At 35.1% G+C, this 20739-nt stretch overlaps 1 protein-coding gene across 1 annotated transcript in view; it reads right to left on the bottom strand.

The window, feature by feature from the left end:
* LOC144444931 (uncharacterized) overlaps positions 1–20739 on the bottom strand; it is a 34900-nt gene that overhangs the window by 3886 nt on the left and 10275 nt on the right. The window contains exons 2-9 of the mRNA XM_078134483.1: positions 8462–10354; positions 7540–7719; positions 6753–6848; positions 6160–6270; positions 3462–3643; positions 2511–2656; positions 1383–1612; positions 514–649 (exon numbers count right to left, since the gene is read on the bottom strand). Of these exons, the coding sequence (XP_077990609.1) occupies positions 514–649; positions 1383–1612; positions 2511–2656; positions 3462–3643; positions 6160–6270; positions 6753–6848; positions 7540–7719; positions 8462–10354 (2974 nt within the window). The remainder of the gene's footprint in view (positions 1–513; positions 650–1382; positions 1613–2510; positions 2657–3461; positions 3644–6159; positions 6271–6752; positions 6849–7539; positions 7720–8461; positions 10355–20739) is intronic.

Raw genomic sequence — 20739 nt, 5'->3', positions numbered from 1 at the left:
ATAGCCTCAACTCACACACTGACAACAATGAACCAACCATTTCTGTGTTTTACAGTTGGCAAAGCAGAGACTAATATTAGCTCACGCAGCGACCGTGTATAAGCGGTTCAATGACTAGTATGCATGCACGTCCTATAAACTATGCAATGTTTTTATGGTGGTTTTACCCAAGGATGCATTGCGACGCAATGACTATGCACGCACATTCTCCACGTGGAGGGTGTTATCTACAATATCATCGTAAGGCAGTCGGTCACAATTGAATCTACCCTGTCCGAGCTTATGGGCTTTGCCTAGTTATGACAATACAAATGATACAACCTCACATACTTTCAGTAAGAAACCAACACTTTGTGTCATACAGTGGGTTAGGATTTCGGAGTTGGTGACCTTGTACCCAGAATGCAATATGTTCTAGAATTGAATCCTGAGAAGTAAAACTGTATGGCTGCTAGATATTCCAAAACAATGAATAAAAATAAATTTGACCCAAAAATAAAAACAAATTCTCACCTCTTCCTATCAACATCATGATCAGCATTAAAACACCATGTTCTCATTTCAGGATTTGGTGGTTTTAGAGTAAATGCAAACTTTTTGTTGCCAAATTCGGTTTCTTGGATACTGTAACCATGGAAATGAGCCACACCTAGTAACAAGAAGACAAGATGACATGACAATGTATCAATGACTACAGATAAACAATATGTTAATTTATTCTTTTTTTTCATAATTTTATTTCCATGACACTGAGAAATACTAATTTCTTAATAAGTTACGTTTATATTTGATTGACAACTCAGTTGGTTTCTGTCACTTTAGTTAAAAGTTTATTTGTTTTCGGCAACTAATTTGAGTCAAAAATGCACAACTCAGAAATCCAACAACATCACTAATTTGTGTAGGAATAATAAAGCAAATAAAAAATCTTACTACAATGACATCACTAGTTTATGTGAACACATTTCTATGACATCACCAGTTAATGTATCCAAAATTAAATAACATCATCAGTTTGAGTTGTCATACGACCATGACATCACTAGTTTATGTGATCACAATTCTATGACATCATAAGTCAATGTATCCAAAATTAAATAATATCATCGGTTTATGGTGTCATAATACAATGACATCATTAGTTGTGTGGTCATAATACAATGACATCACTAGTTGTGTGGTCATAATGCAATGACATCACTAGTTGTGTGGTCATAATGCAATGACATCACTAAGTCTCCTCTGCTGTAAACAAAAGAATTGAAAACAATGGAAAGAAAACTCAGTAAACAGTTAAAATTTACATAAACAATTCACATGCCCATGATACTTAGTTGATTGTTATTCTGGTCTGTAATATCACCTAGCTGTTATCCTCTTACCTTGAGCCATAGTTGCTGATACATCTGTATAATAATACAGACAAGCATCTTTAAGTACACAGTATCGTCTTCTCCAGTTCTTACGTCTACCTCCCATCTTATAAAGATAGCCATGACATTCAGGGTTTGCTATGGAGTACGCTGGCAGTCCAACATTGTGTGTACTTATACCAAGCCATGGATCAGCTTTGTTTTTAGCATTGGTGGCTTCAGCTAAGGCACCGGCCCATCTAGGATGTACAATTATAAAACAGACATGATAGAAAATGATTTTAACCCTTACAACACCATGTCTGCATATACCATATGCAGACAGTCCCTTCCAGGTTCCCAGGCCACGACTGCATATATGCAGATAGTCGATTCCAGGTTCCCAGGCCACAACTGCATATACCATAAACAGACAGTCCCTTCCGGGTTCCCTTGTGTCAGCATATATGCAAACAAGTTTACTGACATTTGTATAAGCTAAATTTTCACCTCTTCACCTTATATCTGGGTAAATTATTGGGTAATTTGACTTTTTAGTGAATATATTGTTGGTTGACTGAGTGAAAAAATGGCCGTTAATACTTCTGATTGTCCATTGCTCAATCTCTGTGTAGTCACTGTTCATCTAATTTTACTTCTACTGTACCTAAAGCTTTATTTGTCAATAATATGTAGCTACATTATACATCTACAATTTAGTCTAGTTCCTGACCAACTATATTCCGTACTATGTTATCTTCATACTATTTCGTCTAGTCATTCACGTTACTCAAGGAGTTAAATGTGGTTCAACCCCATGGTGGGCGAAACACAAAGAGCTCATGTAATCCATCACAAATTGACAGGCTGTCGTCATCGCACATTAATATTCATTTGGTACAGCTTTTCAGTTTTGACTATGATATGCAAATGTCCAACCTGGACTCCACCTCCAGTCTGCTTAAACTAAAATCACATGGGGACATGATGACATCATCATGTTTATATGAACATTGTAGGGGGGGGGGGGGCACAGAATTCTGTGTGAGAGTAATGGGACTGACTAGACAGTATAGTATGAAGACAACGTAGTACGGAATATGGTCCATCAGAAACTAGACTAATCTACAATCTAATTTGATATAATCATTAACTTACCGACTCATTTCATCTTCATTAGCAGCCTGCAAGTAGTAAGTCCTTGCACCATATTTGGTCAATTTAAATGTAAATTCTTTACTGCAGTCATGGGCCTTGGTGACTGTATAATTTGGTAATACTATGGCACCAACTGGCTCTTTCTCCTGAAGAAATAAAATCAATCTCAAAATCTTAATTTGTTAACTGTTACTAAATTCCCTTCCTATGGGGGGAGGGGGGTAAATCAATAAAGGAAACAGACAAGAGTTCAGTCTAGTTTTGTACCTGTTTAAAAGTCTAATATGTTAGATTCATAAAAAATAAAAAATACTTGTGCATCTTATGTATCACTGCCATTTCCAAGTCAATGTCAAAGAGTTATACAGAACATCTCAACATTTGAATAGAGTTACAATTGTGTAATGTATTAGACTTTATTTCAGCATGATAAGGTAAGGTAAGGTAGGGTAGGGTAAGGTAAGGTGAGGTGAGGTGAGGTGAGGTGAGGTGAGGTGAGGTGAGGTGAGGTGAGGTGAGGTGAGGTGAGGTGAGGTGAGGTGAGGTGAGGTGAGGTGAGGTGAGGTGAGGTGAGGTGAGGTAAGGTAAGGTAAGGTAAGGTAAGGTAAGGTAAGGTAAGGTAAGGTAAAGATAATACAATATTAAATCCCTAAAATAGTAATTATAACGCCTGCTCTAAAAAAAAACATACAATAACAGAGATAAAATCCAAGACAATTTACAAACTAAAACGGAAAACATAAACATTACTTTGATAATCAAGGTTCTAACAGTAAAAGAAAAAGAAAATAAATGGTCAGATACTTTCAAATTCTTATGACATTGTAAACATTTCAGCGATATTGAAGTGTGTGTCCATTTCTCAAACTCACAATATAAATATGAGATATATACTGTAGTAGAATCATTTATATAGGTTATCTCGCAATATCAACAAATAAATCAACTTACCCTGTCTGTCTTGTAGTAATACAAGCAATGATCATGTTTCAATGCAAAGTATCTTTTCTTCCATAACTTCAAACCAGTTTGTCCTTGTTTGTGAAGAAAGCCGGCAACTATCGGCTGGTCTGACGGTAAATTGAGGGCATTGGAGATACGTGTACCAACAACCAAACTTATGCTCTCACCTCCTGTGAAATAGTCCATAATATAATATTATAATCAGAAGGTCTTTCTACAATATTGATTACACTTACTGTATAAAACATACCACAAAGTTTTTATCATTTTAATTTACTTCAATACGGCGTATTCCGGTTATCGAACTTCCGGTTGTTTCGCAGGAAAGTATCGCGAGAGGGCGCACCATATCTGACAAAGTGAGGGCCAGAATTTTCGTCATGGCATCTAATAGTATGGCGATGTATGAAGCTGTCAACAAAATGGGCGTAAAAGAACTCCGTGCATTCATAAAAGAGTGGAAAATTACTACTTCTAAATCTACTAGATATCGCCAGAAATGCTGTCAACCTTGGTCTTGAAACACTAGAAAATGATAATTTTCTGAGAAAACGAAAGAGGAGACGAATAGTGGATGTCAAGCATCAAAAGATAGAACTAATCGACAGCGGAAACATTGAAAGTTGGACGGAGGACCTTCGAAATATACCCGATGTAGACATGATAAACATATTTCTTTACCTTACTGGTGTCTGTTGCTTGACAAAAGAACGATTAGAAAATTACAAATCTGACAACAGCTTCCAATCTGATTAAAATCCGATGTAGATGTTGGCTGATCGTTCATTGCTATTTTACCTTCGTTATTTTGCCTGAATTGACCTTCTTGGTACATGTTTACATTTTTTAGCTTGCCTGATCGCCTCCTCTACGATCAGGCTAAAAAATTTAAACATGTACCAAGAAAAATAATATCAGGCAAAATAACGAAGGTAAAATAGCAATGAACGATTAGCCGACATCTACATCGGATTTTAATCAGATTGAACAGCTTCCAGCTACAGTCATTGCAATATTGAGAGTTCGGTCGACAATTACCAAGCCACATGTTTATATTGTAACTGATGTCGCCGCATACTTAGGCCTTTCTTGTTTATTAGAACAGTGGTGTAGCACCACGGGTGAAATCATAAAACTTTGTCCGGAAAAAAACATTTCATGTACTGGTTAGTATAAGTTGGCATAAACATATTTGTATTGATATACTCATCTTTACTATCACACTTTGGTTAGCTTGCTATTCTTCATTCAGGACCATCAGTGTATAAAAAACCTCATACCATGTCTTATACCGATCTGATTAAAATCCGATGTAGATGTCGGCTGATCGTTCATTGCTATTTTACCTTCGTTATTTTGCCTGAATTGACCTTCGTGGTACATGTTTACGTTTTTGTCCTGATCGGTAGATGAGGCGATCAAACATGTACCACGAAGGTCAATTCAGGCACAATAACGAAAGTAAAATAGCAATGAACGATTAGCCGACATCTACATCGGATTTTAATCAGATTGGTTTTATACAAGCTGCAATAACTGTAGCGTATATTGTGATTTTGAGGGTTCTTTCCTCTGTTTTTGTACCTTTTTCCGTTCCGATGTTTGACTGGAAGCAATCGCTACAATTTCTCCAACGGTAACGCAAATGGACGAGGTCACACTGAAAACGTGAGTGAGATGTCAGTGTACTACCCGTTTCAAAATGTTGCTACTTTTGGGTTTTCCTCACGGTCGAATTGCAGAGCCAAACTTACGCGAAATATTAGGAGAACAAGAGGTTAATTTGCTATTTCGTTATTTGATGGGCGATAATGCAATATTATAGCGTAAAGTTACGGGGAATGACAGAAAATCTTTAGTCAGTGGTTACGATGCCTATAGACTCTATGCTTTGCAATAATGCTCTACAATTCTGGCCCTCACTTCCGGTTCTAAAACAGCGCCCCTAGTGGCCAAACTATCATATCTTTTATCTTTTCGGGGCTTCTTCGATAACCGGAATACGGCGTATTGATTTACTCAAAGAAAACATTTGTGGTCATATACCAAAGTTTATCGATGTGTTGTGGTTAGCAGCCTGAACATCACCAAACACTCATTTTAAGAGTTTTACAAAAACAAATTTCAAGTTTACGGAATATTTATGTATGAGAAAAGATAAACTCCACTGCCAAACTATCAACGTTACATTTATAGATGCAGCTGATCACAGTTACTCTGTAATTTAACAATAGTCTGGTGTATTTCTGTATGAACTGTTCACTGGTAAGTTAACTTACCTTTCTGTACGTCTTTGACTTGTAAGTTAATTTACCTTTCTGTATGTCTTTGACTGGTAAGTTAATTTACCTTTCTGTATGTGTTTGACAACATCATAGTGTGAAGTGTGACTGGTAACTTAACTTACCTTCCTAGACATGTTTGACTGGTAAGTTAATATACCTTTATGTATGTGTTTGACTTTTAATTGACTTACCTTTCAGTATGTGTTTGACAACATCATTGTACTAAGTGTGACTGGTAAGTTAACTTACTTTTCTGTATGTGTTTGACTGGTAACTTAACTTACCTTTCTGTACATGTTTGACTGATAAGTTAACTTACCTTTCTGTATGTGTTTGACTGGTAAGTTAACTTGCCTTTCTGTACATATTTGATGTGAAGTGTGACTGGTAACTTAACTTACCTTTCTGTACATGTTTGACAACATCAAAGTGTGAAGCCATGGTTGTATCATGTCCATTGACTTCTAAGACTGCATCACCAACCTGTAGACCAGCATCCTCTGCTGCACCATCTAGTTAATCAATAACATCAAAGTCGATCACTTGGTTGACATAATGCAATTAATGAGAATACAACGATTAAAACAATAAAAATTACAATTAATTTAATTAAAAAGACCAGCAAGTCTTCAAAGTCCTGTAAACTTCACTTTAAAAGTAATATATTTCAAATCATTCTTCCACAATTATGATAACACTATTACAATTTTACAGTTTGGACTATTTCACATTATAGTCAATCTTAGACAAGTGTTTGCCATTTGTTTAAAACATCTAAATCAAAATACAGCAGGACTTAGTTCTTTATAAAAAGTCTTCAATAGTTGCAGTAAAAGATTATTATTATATGTATCACATTATACTGCAATAGATTTCACTCTGAGTTGATGTCTAAAAAATTACATTATACCAATATACTTTCTATGATAACTTCATTGTAAAGTTTACTGCAATAACTACATCATGAGGTTTTCCATAACAGTGATATTCTTACCTATATCCACACCTGTAACACGAACAGGTCGACTATACTGAATACGAAATCCAAACTGGCCATCTTTTTTATTTACTATCACTGTTCTCTCTCGAACTGTCAGAAAGAGAAGAAGAGGAAGTCTGTTATAAGATATATAATAAATACTGAATCTTAGGATGAAGAATCGGATTAAAATCAGATTTGGGAATATGGCCGGATTGCTTCATTTACTTCTATTTCCTTTGTAGATTGTTGGGGGTTTTTGAATTGTTTTTGTTTTGGGAGTGAATGCCTCAATCAGACTGGATGAGAATTTACTAAGTGATGACAAAATTGAATTGTAATACTAAGTACAGCATGACTTTTATTTCTTGTCCTTTATACCCACACTCAATTATTTGACAAAATGGTGTATAAAGCTGTGAATACAATTAACATGCTGAAATTATCTCAAAGGACTGAACTGAAATAGATGACAGCTATCAATCAAAATTACATACTTATTTTGTACATTTTATGTATACATGTTAACAGTCATTATCCCAAGTATGTTGTATGGCATGAATTTTATAAAAAATCAACAGGAACAGAGAAACAAAGCAAAACAATAATGCGTAAAAATTACTCTCTTAGTTAGTATAGATAATGATAAAATACATGAACCAAAGTCAAAGTTTATGTAAAGTCAAAATTTATGGAAGGTCAAAGTTTACGGAAGGTCAAAGTTTATGTAAAGTCAATGTTTATGGAAGGTCAAAGTTCATGTAAGGTCAAAGTTTAAAGTTTAGTTCCCCTTTTCACTTACAATTGATAGAGAGTCTGGTGTAGTCCTGTGTTGAGTCACTTCGTACAATTCTTCTTCGTCTAGCAATGCTTTGATAACACATCTGAAATTCAGCTTCTGATGCAGTCGTACTTGTGGACCCACGTTCGACTCTGTCACGTGAGAATCCACTGTCATTACTTGACGGACTTGTTGGTGAACCTAGTGATTATGAAATGATAAGAAATAGTTTATAGTGATAATCTGTTGACATCTGAAAATAAAACTTGTTCTACTATTAGGAACAACGGGCACACCTACAAAGTAGTAAACTCAGTAATAGTTGCTGCTAAAATAGTTTTGAAGACAGCAGACTACCAACCAACCCCAACACATATATGTCACAGCTACTATTAAAGGCCCATGTTTCAATCCCTGTCATCGTATTAGCTATATCTTAATAACAGTTACTTGGGCTCATTCTTCTGTTCTGGATCAACTTTTTCTACATCTCTGCCAAAATCCGTTTTTTTCACACCTAGATTTTAATCCTAATCTAAAGTGGGCCTTTAACTTATTTTCATTTTGCTTGATTTCCTGAGCACATTATATTTCACACTGTGTTCAAATTATACAGCTAGGCTTGTCATAATATTACATTATTTTCACTTTCAGTCTCTCAAATTCATACACACACAGTGAAAAGTGAAAACTGAGAAACTGTCCTTTGATTGTGGTCTCTTTCATTTGAATTGTAAATTTACTGGTTGGTTACAGAGTTGCTGGAGAACAGAAGGATGAACCAGACATGATATTACATGATTCTAATATCATCTTTTGTTACTATAGTTACTGACTTATTTTATCTAAACTGGCAATTAATTATATAAATTGTCATTTAGTAATTAAGCTCTATGTATCTTACCATGTAAACTGTTAGAGATACATTATCAAATAGACTTACCATGTAAACTGTTCCTGGAAGGACTGAATACAGGTTCATCATTTTCTCCCACATAAATCCAAGTAGATAGTCGATAACTCTCATCATATATACCGCAATCTTCATCTTCCTCTGAATCATCCTCTGTGGTTCCCGTGGTTCCCGTGGAAGCTTTAGAACTCTTCCTACTACGATACCTTCTCCTTGGCGTAGTGGATGAGGAACCTTCCTTTCCATTGGGCGAATTTTCAGTTTGTCTACTGGCTGAGCCAATTGGTGCCTTTGTTTCATTCCGGTTCAGTTCAAGATTTGCAATCTCCTGATATGGTATGACAAGGTTATGAATCATTGGAGGGGTGTCAGAGGCAGGAGTGGGTGGGGGTGTTTTGGGAGCTATACCCTCAATATATTTCATTTTTTGATCAGTTCTGCCATATTCCACCTCCTCTTTGCTGACATAATAAATTTCCTGATTCACTCCTCTCTCCTGAAAAATCTCATCAGATTTTACATCCTCACCCGTCGTAAAGACTGTCCCTTCATTACCTACATCATTGGGTTGCTGTGGCAACCCTTCCATAACAAATTCTTCGGATGCTTGAGATATGGTATCATCCAATTCCTTCATGACACTTTCAACAGTGAGACTTTCATTGAGTTGGTAATCAATGTTATCCATAACGCTAATATCTTGGTTGATTCCAGTCATGTATTTCTCATCATATCTTTCATTCTCTTCTTGATTCTCTACAGACTTGTTGACATGAATCTGTGCAACTGTCAGATTGTTGTTGTTAGTAGAGTCTTGCAGTGTCTGGCTCAGTCTTTTTGGTTTTGGTGGTGGAATTAATTGAGTTGTTTCGTCTGTAACATTTGTCAAACTTTGTTCATTATGTGATGGTGATACAAACACTTGTTGTTCAGCAGGATGGTACGTAATTTCTTCTGAATTTTGATCCAAACTTGGTATTATTTGTTTTTCTTCTGTTGGACTACACATTGATTTTACTCTGGGGGGTTTCTTGGGAGGATTTGATTGGTCGATTACTGCCCTCGTTGGTGGATATACATCGTGGTGCTGTTCAACTGGCTCATTTCTAAGTCTTTCATAGGGAATTGGTTTCCCTGTATTAGAAACGCTAGCCTCTATTCTCTGAGCATTATCATCTTCCTTCTTCACAGACTTCACTGCTATTTCCATCTCTTTCCTTTGTTTCTGGTCAATTATTCTTCGCATAAATCCAGCTGGGACATCAGTTGCACTTTCATTAACATCTGGTGAAACAACTGCCTCTTTATTATTCACAGCTGATACATCAGCATGTTCATTATTCACACCTGGTACATCAATTGCTCTTTCATTTGCATCTGGTGTATAAATGACATGTTCGTTAACATCGAAATCATTCATCGACTTTCTTCTGAGTCCAAAACTCTTTTCATCATCGTTGTAACTAGTGTTGGTGTAGACAGAGTATTCACTATATACACTACATTCACTGTCTTCTCCGTCCTTCTTCTTCTTCTTTCTTCGTCTAAGGAAGCGACGTTTCTTTTTCTTCTTTTCGGGCTGCTCAACAGCAGGATATTCTTCTTTGAATTCTTCCTTAGAATAGATGATGTACCCCTTTTTGTTCTTGATGCCTAGTTTCTTCCCCATCTCATCACTTGATCCGTCACTGCCTGTATAAGATTCCCAACATTCACTATCACCGGAATATGATGACCACTCTTCTAGATCGGATTCATTTGCTGAATCTTCATTGGCTGATTGGTTAACGTCTTTCAATTCCTTGGTACCAGACTTTTTGTTTGCCTCTGATTGGTTGATGTCTTTCAATTGTGTGGTGCTGGACTCTGATTGGTTAATAACGTCTTGCAATTGCTTGGCACCAGACTCAGTGTTTGCCAACTCTGTATCAAGGTAAAGAAATAAACACTCATTCAAGTTGTATTCAATTTACAGAGAAATAAAAGTATCTTCTCTTTTTATCGTTGAATAGTATCTGACAAGGGTAAATGTTGGAATCATGGTAAATATATACTTCTTCGTTAATAACATATAGCCTTTGATTACCAACTACACTACAATGAATTGTACAGAGAAATGATGTATGTATTACAGAAAGATGCACAGACATATAATGGACCATGGCACCCAACATAATACAAAAAATGTAGCTCCCTCCTTTGGGGCTAAAAACATCAAGCAATGGATATTAATTGATTAACTTTTTTTCATTTGCATCAGTTCAAAATGGATGTACTTTGAATCAGTTTGAAACCATCCCCATGTGATTGTTTGGAACTGATTCAACTCAATCGGTTCAAACTGGTTTTAACTGGTTTTAACAAGTGCATGTGGGAACAGCTACTACGTAGTAGTAGAACTGATTTCAACTTCATTTCAAATCAATTCAACGTCAACATAGATTTAATATTAAGACATCAAGACATTACTTCTTCATGACATCATGCAATCTTTTTAGTTTGGGAAATAATTTAGACAGGAGACCACACATGACAATATTGGCCTGTGATTGTACATTAAAGTCAATGTGTGGTGGATTTGCCACAAAGTCGATGTGTGGTGGACTTGTATACAGTGGTCACAAGGTCAATGTGTGGTGGACTTGTATATAGTGGTCACAAAGTTAATATGTGGCTGAAAGTCAATGTTTCATGGACTTGCCAAGTGGTAGTTCCTGTTTACAAGGAGAACAGGAAATGAAAACAAAGAAGGTTTTCAACTGTTGACTACTTTATTATCTATAAATGATCACATGATGATTATTTAATACTCCTTATAACTTCCTTCCCTAAGACCTTCAACCACTTCCTACAGTCACAGCATTGTTTTCAATCATGTCACATGAATTTTTATTGCAAAATATTCTTTGACATGTATTAAACACACCAGATGTTTTCTGTACATGCATTGTATGTAAAAAAACACCATAAATTTTATGTGACACTGTTTTTTCATCAACTGATATGTTTTGCTAGATACATTAACCATTGTTTGGATTGTTCTAAAAGAAATTTATTATATACTCTGTAAGGTACGCCATGACAGGGCGCCCTCATACATCAGTCAAGAACAGGCTGGTGTGAACAGAGCAACACGACGTCACAGCCTATGTGTCATAGTTTAATGAAGATTATTTATAAAGCACCCAGTACTCTCCACATCAGTTGAGCTATATGCACAGATTTTAATAGACTGTGTGGGTATGACAGCAAATCTACTGGGCCTAGCTAGGAGTCATTATAGCAACAACTAAACACAGGCTAAATCTCTTGAAACTCTTAAAAGTCACATAGACTGACATAGCAAGTGCACATAAGTCCCACAAAAATGTTAGGTAAACAAACTCTGTGTTGTCATAAACTAAAAGATATAAAATATCCCATAATTAGCAATATGTGGTTTCCTAGCTATACACTGTCTTGATCATTACTTTGCAATTATTTGTATTTATTCATTCATTTATTATTTTTTTATTTATCGATTTATTATATTTATTTATCTATTTTCCAATCAACAGCACCACAAGGCAGTCAGTTACAGATAAGTTGGAAAAATTCACTGTATATTTACCGTAAAAATACAAAACAACAACGAACAACACAGTTACAATAGACACTGACTAATTAACTTAATTCTTATATGGTAATATTACAAAATAAAATTCCCCTCATACAATTGTATACAAATTTTCCATGGTAGTATCATACATCAAAATTCAAGTTTATGAATAACTGATTTTGTAATGAAATAATATGACCATTTTGATACTTAATAGTCTAAATTCCTTCATAATTTCACAAATATTGTGATGGCCATTTTTTTTAAGAGATAAGAGAAAAATGGCAACAGTGAGTTCTTTTAAACAAAACTGTTTTCATGCAGACACATGTATCATACCAATATGTCACTAGTGAACAGAACTAGAGAAATATTATATCAGCAATGACATATTAGATTGCAATACCACAAACATATGATACATACCACAGTCTAAAATGTGAGTATGATGGAAAACTAAATACAGGTTGCATTTATCTGAGTGTGTAAACTTTATCAGAGTTTGGCTAGTTCATGCTAACATATATGGCAGGACTATACAACATTACATATAGCAGGACCAGCACCACATAAACAACACCACAAAAACAACATTAGATATAACAAAGCTAGCAACACATAGCAGGGCTAGCAAGGCATACCAGGGCTAGTAATGCATCGCAGGCTAGCAACGCATAATGTGGCTGGCAACACATACCAGGACTAGCAACACATGACAGGACTAACATGTATATGGGCAAGGCTAAAGACAATATGAGCTAAATACATGTTGCACTTGTGTACTTTAACCCACTTGGTATCAACCAAAGTTTTATGATGTAAACAAGTTTGGAATGCCACAGTACATGCACTCTGTGTGTTGATATTACAAAATGATTGTTACAGCATTAAGCCAATACAACATTGTGTATGTAAATGGAAAGTTGGTTTTAGTATCCTACAGAAGTGTCAGAATTTACTGTGTTATAGTTTAGTATTGCCTAGCCTGGTTATAATAGGGAATGAAAAGTGTCTTTATATAGTGTGAATGTACTACATTTTGCAAACTGGCTAGGTCCTTGACTTCAAGACATATTTCAACAATTACAAGTTGCAATCACTGTCAGACAACCATTAGAATTCCATCAATGGTTCAACTTTAAAATTCATGGATCAAGTATCAGCAATACCCATGACACTGATCTGTGTCTGTGATTGCTCTCAGTCACTTACACTTAGTGTCAGTAGACACAGATCAGTGACATAGACAGGCTATAACCATGACACTGATCTGTGTCTGCGATTGCTCTCAGTCACCTACATTTAAAGTCAGTAGACACAGATCAGTGACATAGACTTAAACCATGACAATATTTCCCACATAACTTATTCAAATTCTAAAAGTATTTCATGTCAATTTTTTTTCAATATACAGCCTTAATATTAAAGATCATGAAATTGATTCGAAAACCAACATTTTAATTCATTTTTTTGTGTACAAATAAATCCCCCTCTAATAGAAAGAGGGTTACCTTCACAAACTAGACCGTACCTAGTACGACTAATCTGGGTAACTGAGACTAAGTAAAACTTTACCAACCTAGTAAAAGTACCGTACTACTCATCTACAATATCATGTATATATATCAACACAACATATTTTCAGTTATTCTGAGTATGTCATCCACACCCTTCACTGTCAAATACTCACACACACTAAATCAACACATAGGAGAACATTAATATCACTAAATGTATTTAATAATTGTGTGTATAGTACTCGTTAAATATTTGATTTTGTATAACCTTTGATATGAATATCATTAAATTAACAATTTTGTTCACACAGAAATCAGAATAAAAATAGTACACATTTATCATAGTTTTTGTTTGGGAAATTTCACAGTCAAATTGTAGATTTCTAGCTGCATTAAACCTGCACTAGCTGTCATTGGGGTTTTATTTTTTTCGATCAGATAACAATTATATATTCACTGAAAATCATTGAAATACCAATAATTAGACACTGTATATGTTAATTAGAGGTCGGTTGTCTCCATAAGTAGTATAGTAATAAGTTGAGATCAGGATTCATTGGGGTGCTGATTTTTGGGTGCGGACCTAAAAATCAACTTGATTGGATATATATTGCACTATACTATGTGTACATCTACCGCCTGTTTTATTATAACTTGTCTTGTTGTTTTTAGTATCATGTGTGTTTTATTGTCTGTTGTGTCATTCTTTTATATTCTTAGTTTTATTCCCGTTGTCTCTTTTTATGAGTTTGTGTGAAAAATCAATTTCCAATGCTTTGTCAGTATATGGCAAATAAAGTTATTATTATATTATTATTAAATATATTTACTCACAGGTGATTTAATATTGTTCAGTAACTTCAATTATACATAACAAATTAGTTTCAAAAAATGTTTCATTCGGCTGAGTTGCAGCTAGTGAAGCTTTTTAGTGAATGTTAATTATTCAGGTCTTAATTTGTACAGAGACTGAATTAAGTAAAACACTTCAGTATACATAAAAATCTATCTTATTTCCCAAATGTTTAACTAGAGTTCCCTACCAAAATTATGGTACACAACATGTGGGGACCTATGCCAGTTTATATGGCTTCTCGATTTGTGTTATTGGGTTCCCAAACCTGACCACAAAAATGTTTGTTCTCCTAGAATGCCATGATGAAACAACAATATAAATACTGTACATTTGTACTGACTAGAGTATAATGGCTGGCACCAAGTCAAATAACTTTCTGATAAAATACCCAAAGGTTTAACATATTACACATAGTAAAATGGTGATATTAGGTGACAAGGACTTGCTGCCATATGTTAGACCTAGTTTGATAACCGATAGCTGACATTAGAAACTCTGTCATTGACAACTGACCTTACAGAGCGCTAGATTTACACACTTCATGTCAGTATGCAGTACTTTCACATCATTTCTTTCACTTTAAAGTGACCTTATACTTTTTTTTTATAGCGGATAGTCTGTTTACAAACGTGGCCAACTTTGTCCTTCCTTCTACTGAGTCAGTCTTCCATGCCTGTAAATGGGTTTTATTATAGAGATGAAACACTGTCAATCAAATGTTTCATAAATCTACATTTTTTTGCAACAAAATGGAAACCAAGTATGCAAAAGTGAATTTATAGTATTTGTACGATAATATTAAAGTTGTCTTTGATTCTATAGATTAGATCTCAATATAAAGCACTCTCCCATCAATTTCAAAGAGAACAGATAAAAAATATTGAGAATTAATTTCCAGATCTTTTTGTGAGTTTGTAGTAAATCATAAATTTGAATGATAACTTGATATTTGTCATGGTTATGCCATCAGATTTGGTGTAAATATTATGACAAAATTATGAAAATCTATCAAAAAATTCCTTCTATTTCATCTCATTATCCAGATGTACAGAAATGTTTGTCTGGTATCTGGAAAGAAAAGTTTGTGTTTCACTGTTAATGACCTTTCTGTGGTAGATTTTAGAATACGAAAAAATACACATAACTATGACACACAGGATTTTTTAAAGCACTTTGGCACAGTGGCTTTTCTTTGTTCCAGTCCAGCATGTAAAAGTTAACTATCAAGAATCAAGTCATCATTTTGGCATTAGAAATTCAGTACTTTTTGATCTTTTAATCATTTTCTGACACAAATTGTCACTAATGCCTGTGATAACAGTGACTACAAAATGATGCAAATTGTTCCTGTCATAATACTGTGTATCTGAATATTATAGTTTTTAATTGTGTTATCATATTACATAATATTTCATTCATTCATACTTCATAATTGTCTGAAATTCCGATGTGTTTATGTATGTAATTATAATACGTACAGACCCAAATATAATCATATGACATACTATCTCTGTTGGAAATTACTATGCAGCACACTGACTGATACAAAACTATATCATATTATACTATTATCATACATTTCAAAACAATACACCAAATCAAACATTTGTGAACTTATTTTATTTTGTTTTCATTTTCACTTTTTGAGATGACCTTACTAGTATTTTCCCAACTACCAATTGTACTCATGTTGAAAACTGGCTTATAATAATAGTGGTGGTGGTGGTGGTGATGGTGGTGGTGGTGGTGGTGGTGGTGATGGCAGCAGCCATAGTGGTGGTGGTGGTGGTGGTGGTGGTGGTGGTGGCGGTGGTGATGGTGGTGGTGGTGGTAGTGGTGGTGGTGGTGGTGGTGGTGGTGGTGGTGGTGATGATGGCAGCAGCCATAGTGGTGGTGGTGGTGGTGGTGGTGGTGGGTGGTGGTGGTGGTGGTGGTGGTGGTGATGGTGGTGGTGGTGGTGGTGGTGGGGGTGGTGGTGATAGTAGCAGCCATAGTGGTGGTGGTGGTGGTGGTGGTGGTGGTGGTGGTGGTAAAAAGGGAAAATGAATAGAAAATGTAGACACGAAAATTTGCAGGAATCAGGTCCCATGTGAGCAGCTTTTTGATTAGGTTGACAAATTCAAAAGATTTCCACAACAGTACAGTGCGTGTTAACACAAGGAATAATTTTACACTGAAAATTGAAATTAACATTGATTTCAGTTGTGACCAAATATTATCATCTATGTCCGCATGTATAAATGTGTACAACTACCAATTTATTACTGCCAACATTATTGTACAATATTTATAATTTCAAGGCTGCAAGAACATAAATTTGTCTTCTTCAACCTAGGTCTCTTGGCGCATGTGTGGATTATAGCGAGACTGTAGTAAATGAGGAGAAAAGTTGGCCTGAGCCAAGACTCAAACCTGGAATCTTCCAATCACTAGATGGACGCACTGTCATCCACGCTACCCAGACCAACATCCACCAACTCTACAAGAAGACCATCAAAAATGTACACTTGGTCTTTTTTTTTGGGACTACCAATAACGACAGCAATTCCATTATTACTTGCATAAGAATGCATTTCAATAGCTTTTGACACTTGTAAATTTCCTGTAGACCCTCTAGCAAAATGAGCAAGTCTGTATATGTCTCCATAACAAGTGTTTTATAATTATGTTTCAATTTAGTCATGGACTAAAACAGAAGGTCAACCTAACAATGTGTAATATGATAGATCAACGGAATGCTCGCTAATGTCTATGTACAAAAATACACTCCGTTGAAAATAAACAGCTTGTTGCCAGTAAAATATAGGCTTAGAAAGAACTGTTATTCCATCCTGTGTCCCTATAATATAAACTGAACATCCTAATTTTACAGACCCATGTCGGATCTAAAGGATTAACTGTGGGTGTGGAAAACAGTTGTCTGACAGAGATAGCCATTGATGAATAGTGTGTGAAAATTTTGACTGGTATGTGACCTTGACTTTGAAATATTTGACTGCCTTAAGCAGGATTACAACAACTATGACAATATTAAACATAGCATAGTGATAGCTGACAACTTGAATATGTTGCACACAGCATAGTTCAGTTGTAAATAGCCACCTACATTGACAAAGACATGGACAGTTTATAACTTACACATTGTACATCCTGTGATACCAAGGACAAAACTAACCCCAAGTTTTTCCCTGCTGACTCTGAAGTGAACTGATGATATATCCAAACTTATACATTTGGCCTGGTGATGCCTTTTGCCTAAATATTCAGACAGAGTCATGGAAGTCTCTATGGCTGAGTTTTCGCTGCTGACCTTAAATAATAGGCATTTTGTGACAAAGTTGGTCAGATAATTGAAAATTTTGCATAATAACAGTGGAATAGTGTGATACATTTGTCATGACAACAAAAACTTTGATGTTAGTCCTCAAAGAAATCCAGATAAATAGAAAGTTGTGTGTCATTATATTACACAAAGTTTTACAGCTTTTTTTTTTTTTTGCTTTTTTTTTGCTTTTTTTTTTGTACTGAGTTACAACACATATCATCTTGTGGATTCCAATGTACATTACTGTCAAATTAAGATTACAGGGTGACAACTAAAAATTTAAAAATTGTCCAAAATCTTGGATGTGTAACTCTTCCACAAAAAAGGTAAAATTCCCCTCATTATTTACATCCTTGTTTTAATAAGTGTGTTTATCAGAATCGCATAATTCTTATTTAACCTTCACGGACCTCACCCAGTATCAAGTTAACAATCGTCCCTTCATTACTGCTTGTTGCTGGGAATTTAGTTTTGATGATCTCTCAGTACACACCCAATTACTCATAATGGTACTATGGTACAAAGTCTCGATTCTTAAAATATCAATGATCTGAAAATACCATATACCTTATGTAATCACTTTCATATATATAATATAGCTATACGATATGTGTAGTTTGTCATCTCGTAATGTAACATATACTGTACACTAGTGTAGTGCTATCCCTGACTTCGAATCTCAATATCTCTCTTGGGGTGAAGTGATGATTTGATACCATGAGTAGCATCTAAACTAACTGTATGTTGTATATGTCATAGATCCTATTAGATACATATGATATGGCATATCAGTTCTGATATAAGTGTAAACTTAAAATATGTATTTATAATAGGTAATATCAAAGATGATATCAGGAAACAAGAATCTGTAGTCACAGGGGACAAAAATGGATGGAATGTCCATTAAATAGCTAGTTGTAATATTTTATAAACAAAATGATATGAATTCAATATTAATAATAATATATATGAAGAACTTTTATATGACAATCCTTACAACTATACATATATTTTGTAACTTTCTAATCACTGCATTCAATAGACTAGATGCTATACATGGGTTCAGTTTTCTACAATATATATATATACCTCCCTCTCCTTCTCCTCCTCCCTCCCTCTTTCACTCTCTCTCTCTCTCTCTCTCTCTCTCTCTCTCTCTCTCTCTCTCTCTCTCTCTCTCTCTCTCTCTCTCTCTCTCTCGCTCTCGCTCTCGCTCTCTCTCTCTCTCTCTCTCTCTCTCTCTCTCTCTCTCTCTCTCTCTCTCTCTCTCTCTCTCTCTCTCTCTCTCTCTCTCTCTCTCTCTCTCTCTCTCTCTCCCTCCCTCCCTCCCTCCCTCCCTCCCTCCCTCCCTCCCTCCCTCCCTCTTCAAACTTCAAACAGGTTTCTTTGGATTTCAAAAATGACAATGTCAAATGATAAATATTTATCATATTTTCTCACAGGAACTATGTGTATGATTAATATCATATTACATAATTCTGTTATTCTAATATCATTCCTTACAATCAAGTAGAGAGTTTAAACAATGGGGCATGAGAACTAGACAAACAGTTTGCTGGTTTGGTTCTAATCAAAACAGTTCACTGATGAGAAGGGAAAATCGTATGTCCATGATATCTGCAACTTTTGATGGCACACAGTCAGTCTGTGGTCACCTACAGACTGTGTGCCATCAAAAGTAATTCAGAAAGTTAAAGGTTCAGTTTGGATTAGCATTAAAATTTGTGTAGGAAATGATTTAGAATAGATAGAATCTTTACTGCATCCATTATGAAAACTACATTTCTTCATTGGATTTTCTACAATAAGTATTTGGTGCTATAGAAAAAATCATTTCACAAAAAAAATGATCTTGGACCAATATAATCCTTATTAAGACATCACAAATGGGATGACCCGTGATTAAAACATAGCCCTTTTTATTATGCTCTGCTTAATCTATATATGACAGCATGTCTAGAGTACATGTATAACTCATGTTGTATGTTTTATACACATTTTATTCATTAGATAACATAGCTACATGTATGTCTTCTACATACTGCCAATTTACTATGTGTGTTATTACCAAGTAAAATACCATATGTCAACTAATACGAACTGACTTGAAAACATGGCATTTGTTTCCTTGTGTTACATCATGAATGTTCCCAGGGTTCTTTACAACACATCTGCTTTACAATTCAGATTCTATAATTCACAGAAAATTAAAAGTTCAAACCTGCCAACCTATTTTACAGTTTTAGTATTGAGAATATGGACAAACTCACCATCACTGCAGACTGCTACTCATACTATGCACTAAAACTAACAACAGTCCAGCTTGCAGACAGAGTTAGTCACGACTCCATTCAGACGTTGTTCCTTTTCCTTCTTCAATGTCAGAGAAGAGTTCTGACTTACTGAGCTGCAAGCAAGACTAGATTGACTACAATAATATCAGAGTATTAGGTGTTTTTGTTAGTTTAGGCAATATATGATGGAATTTTTTGGTTCAATAATGACTTTGGGGAAGTAAGGCTATTTAACTAATCAAATAAATTTGACTTTAATGAAGTAGAAAATTAGTTGTAAAGAAACAGACATAAGACCTGAAGTAGTAATACTAACAAGGAAGTCATTCTTTTAGTGCCTGGAGGCCTTAAACAAATTAATCCCATTACTAACATCAGACACTTTCCTGCCAGAAGTATTTGAACAAACTTTCTTGTTTTTCTGAATTTTTTTCATAAATCAACTAAATTTGAGATAAATCATTGTGTCTATGAAGTGGCATAGACCTGGAGTATGAACAAAGAAACAGATAGTGCCTAGACTTTAGAGATCTGCTAACAAACTAATCTCTTTTGTTTATAAATGCCATCAGTTTCCCGCCAAAAGTTTTTGAACAATATTTTGTTGTCTGTAAAGAAAATCATTATCACAAGTCACTCTTTATGATGTGATATATATACCTAGTATCAATATTTTGCACCCCCCCCCCCCCGCCCCAAATTTTTTTTTTTTAAATAA

Source organism: Glandiceps talaboti, chromosome 13, assembly GCF_964340395.1.
Source record: "Glandiceps talaboti chromosome 13, keGlaTala1.1, whole genome shotgun sequence".
In the NCBI taxonomy this organism is placed as follows: Eukaryota; Metazoa; Hemichordata; class Enteropneusta; family Spengelidae; genus Glandiceps; species Glandiceps talaboti.
The sequence above is the reverse complement of the archived record's forward strand: the minus strand, read 5'-3'. Positions and strand labels throughout refer to the sequence as shown.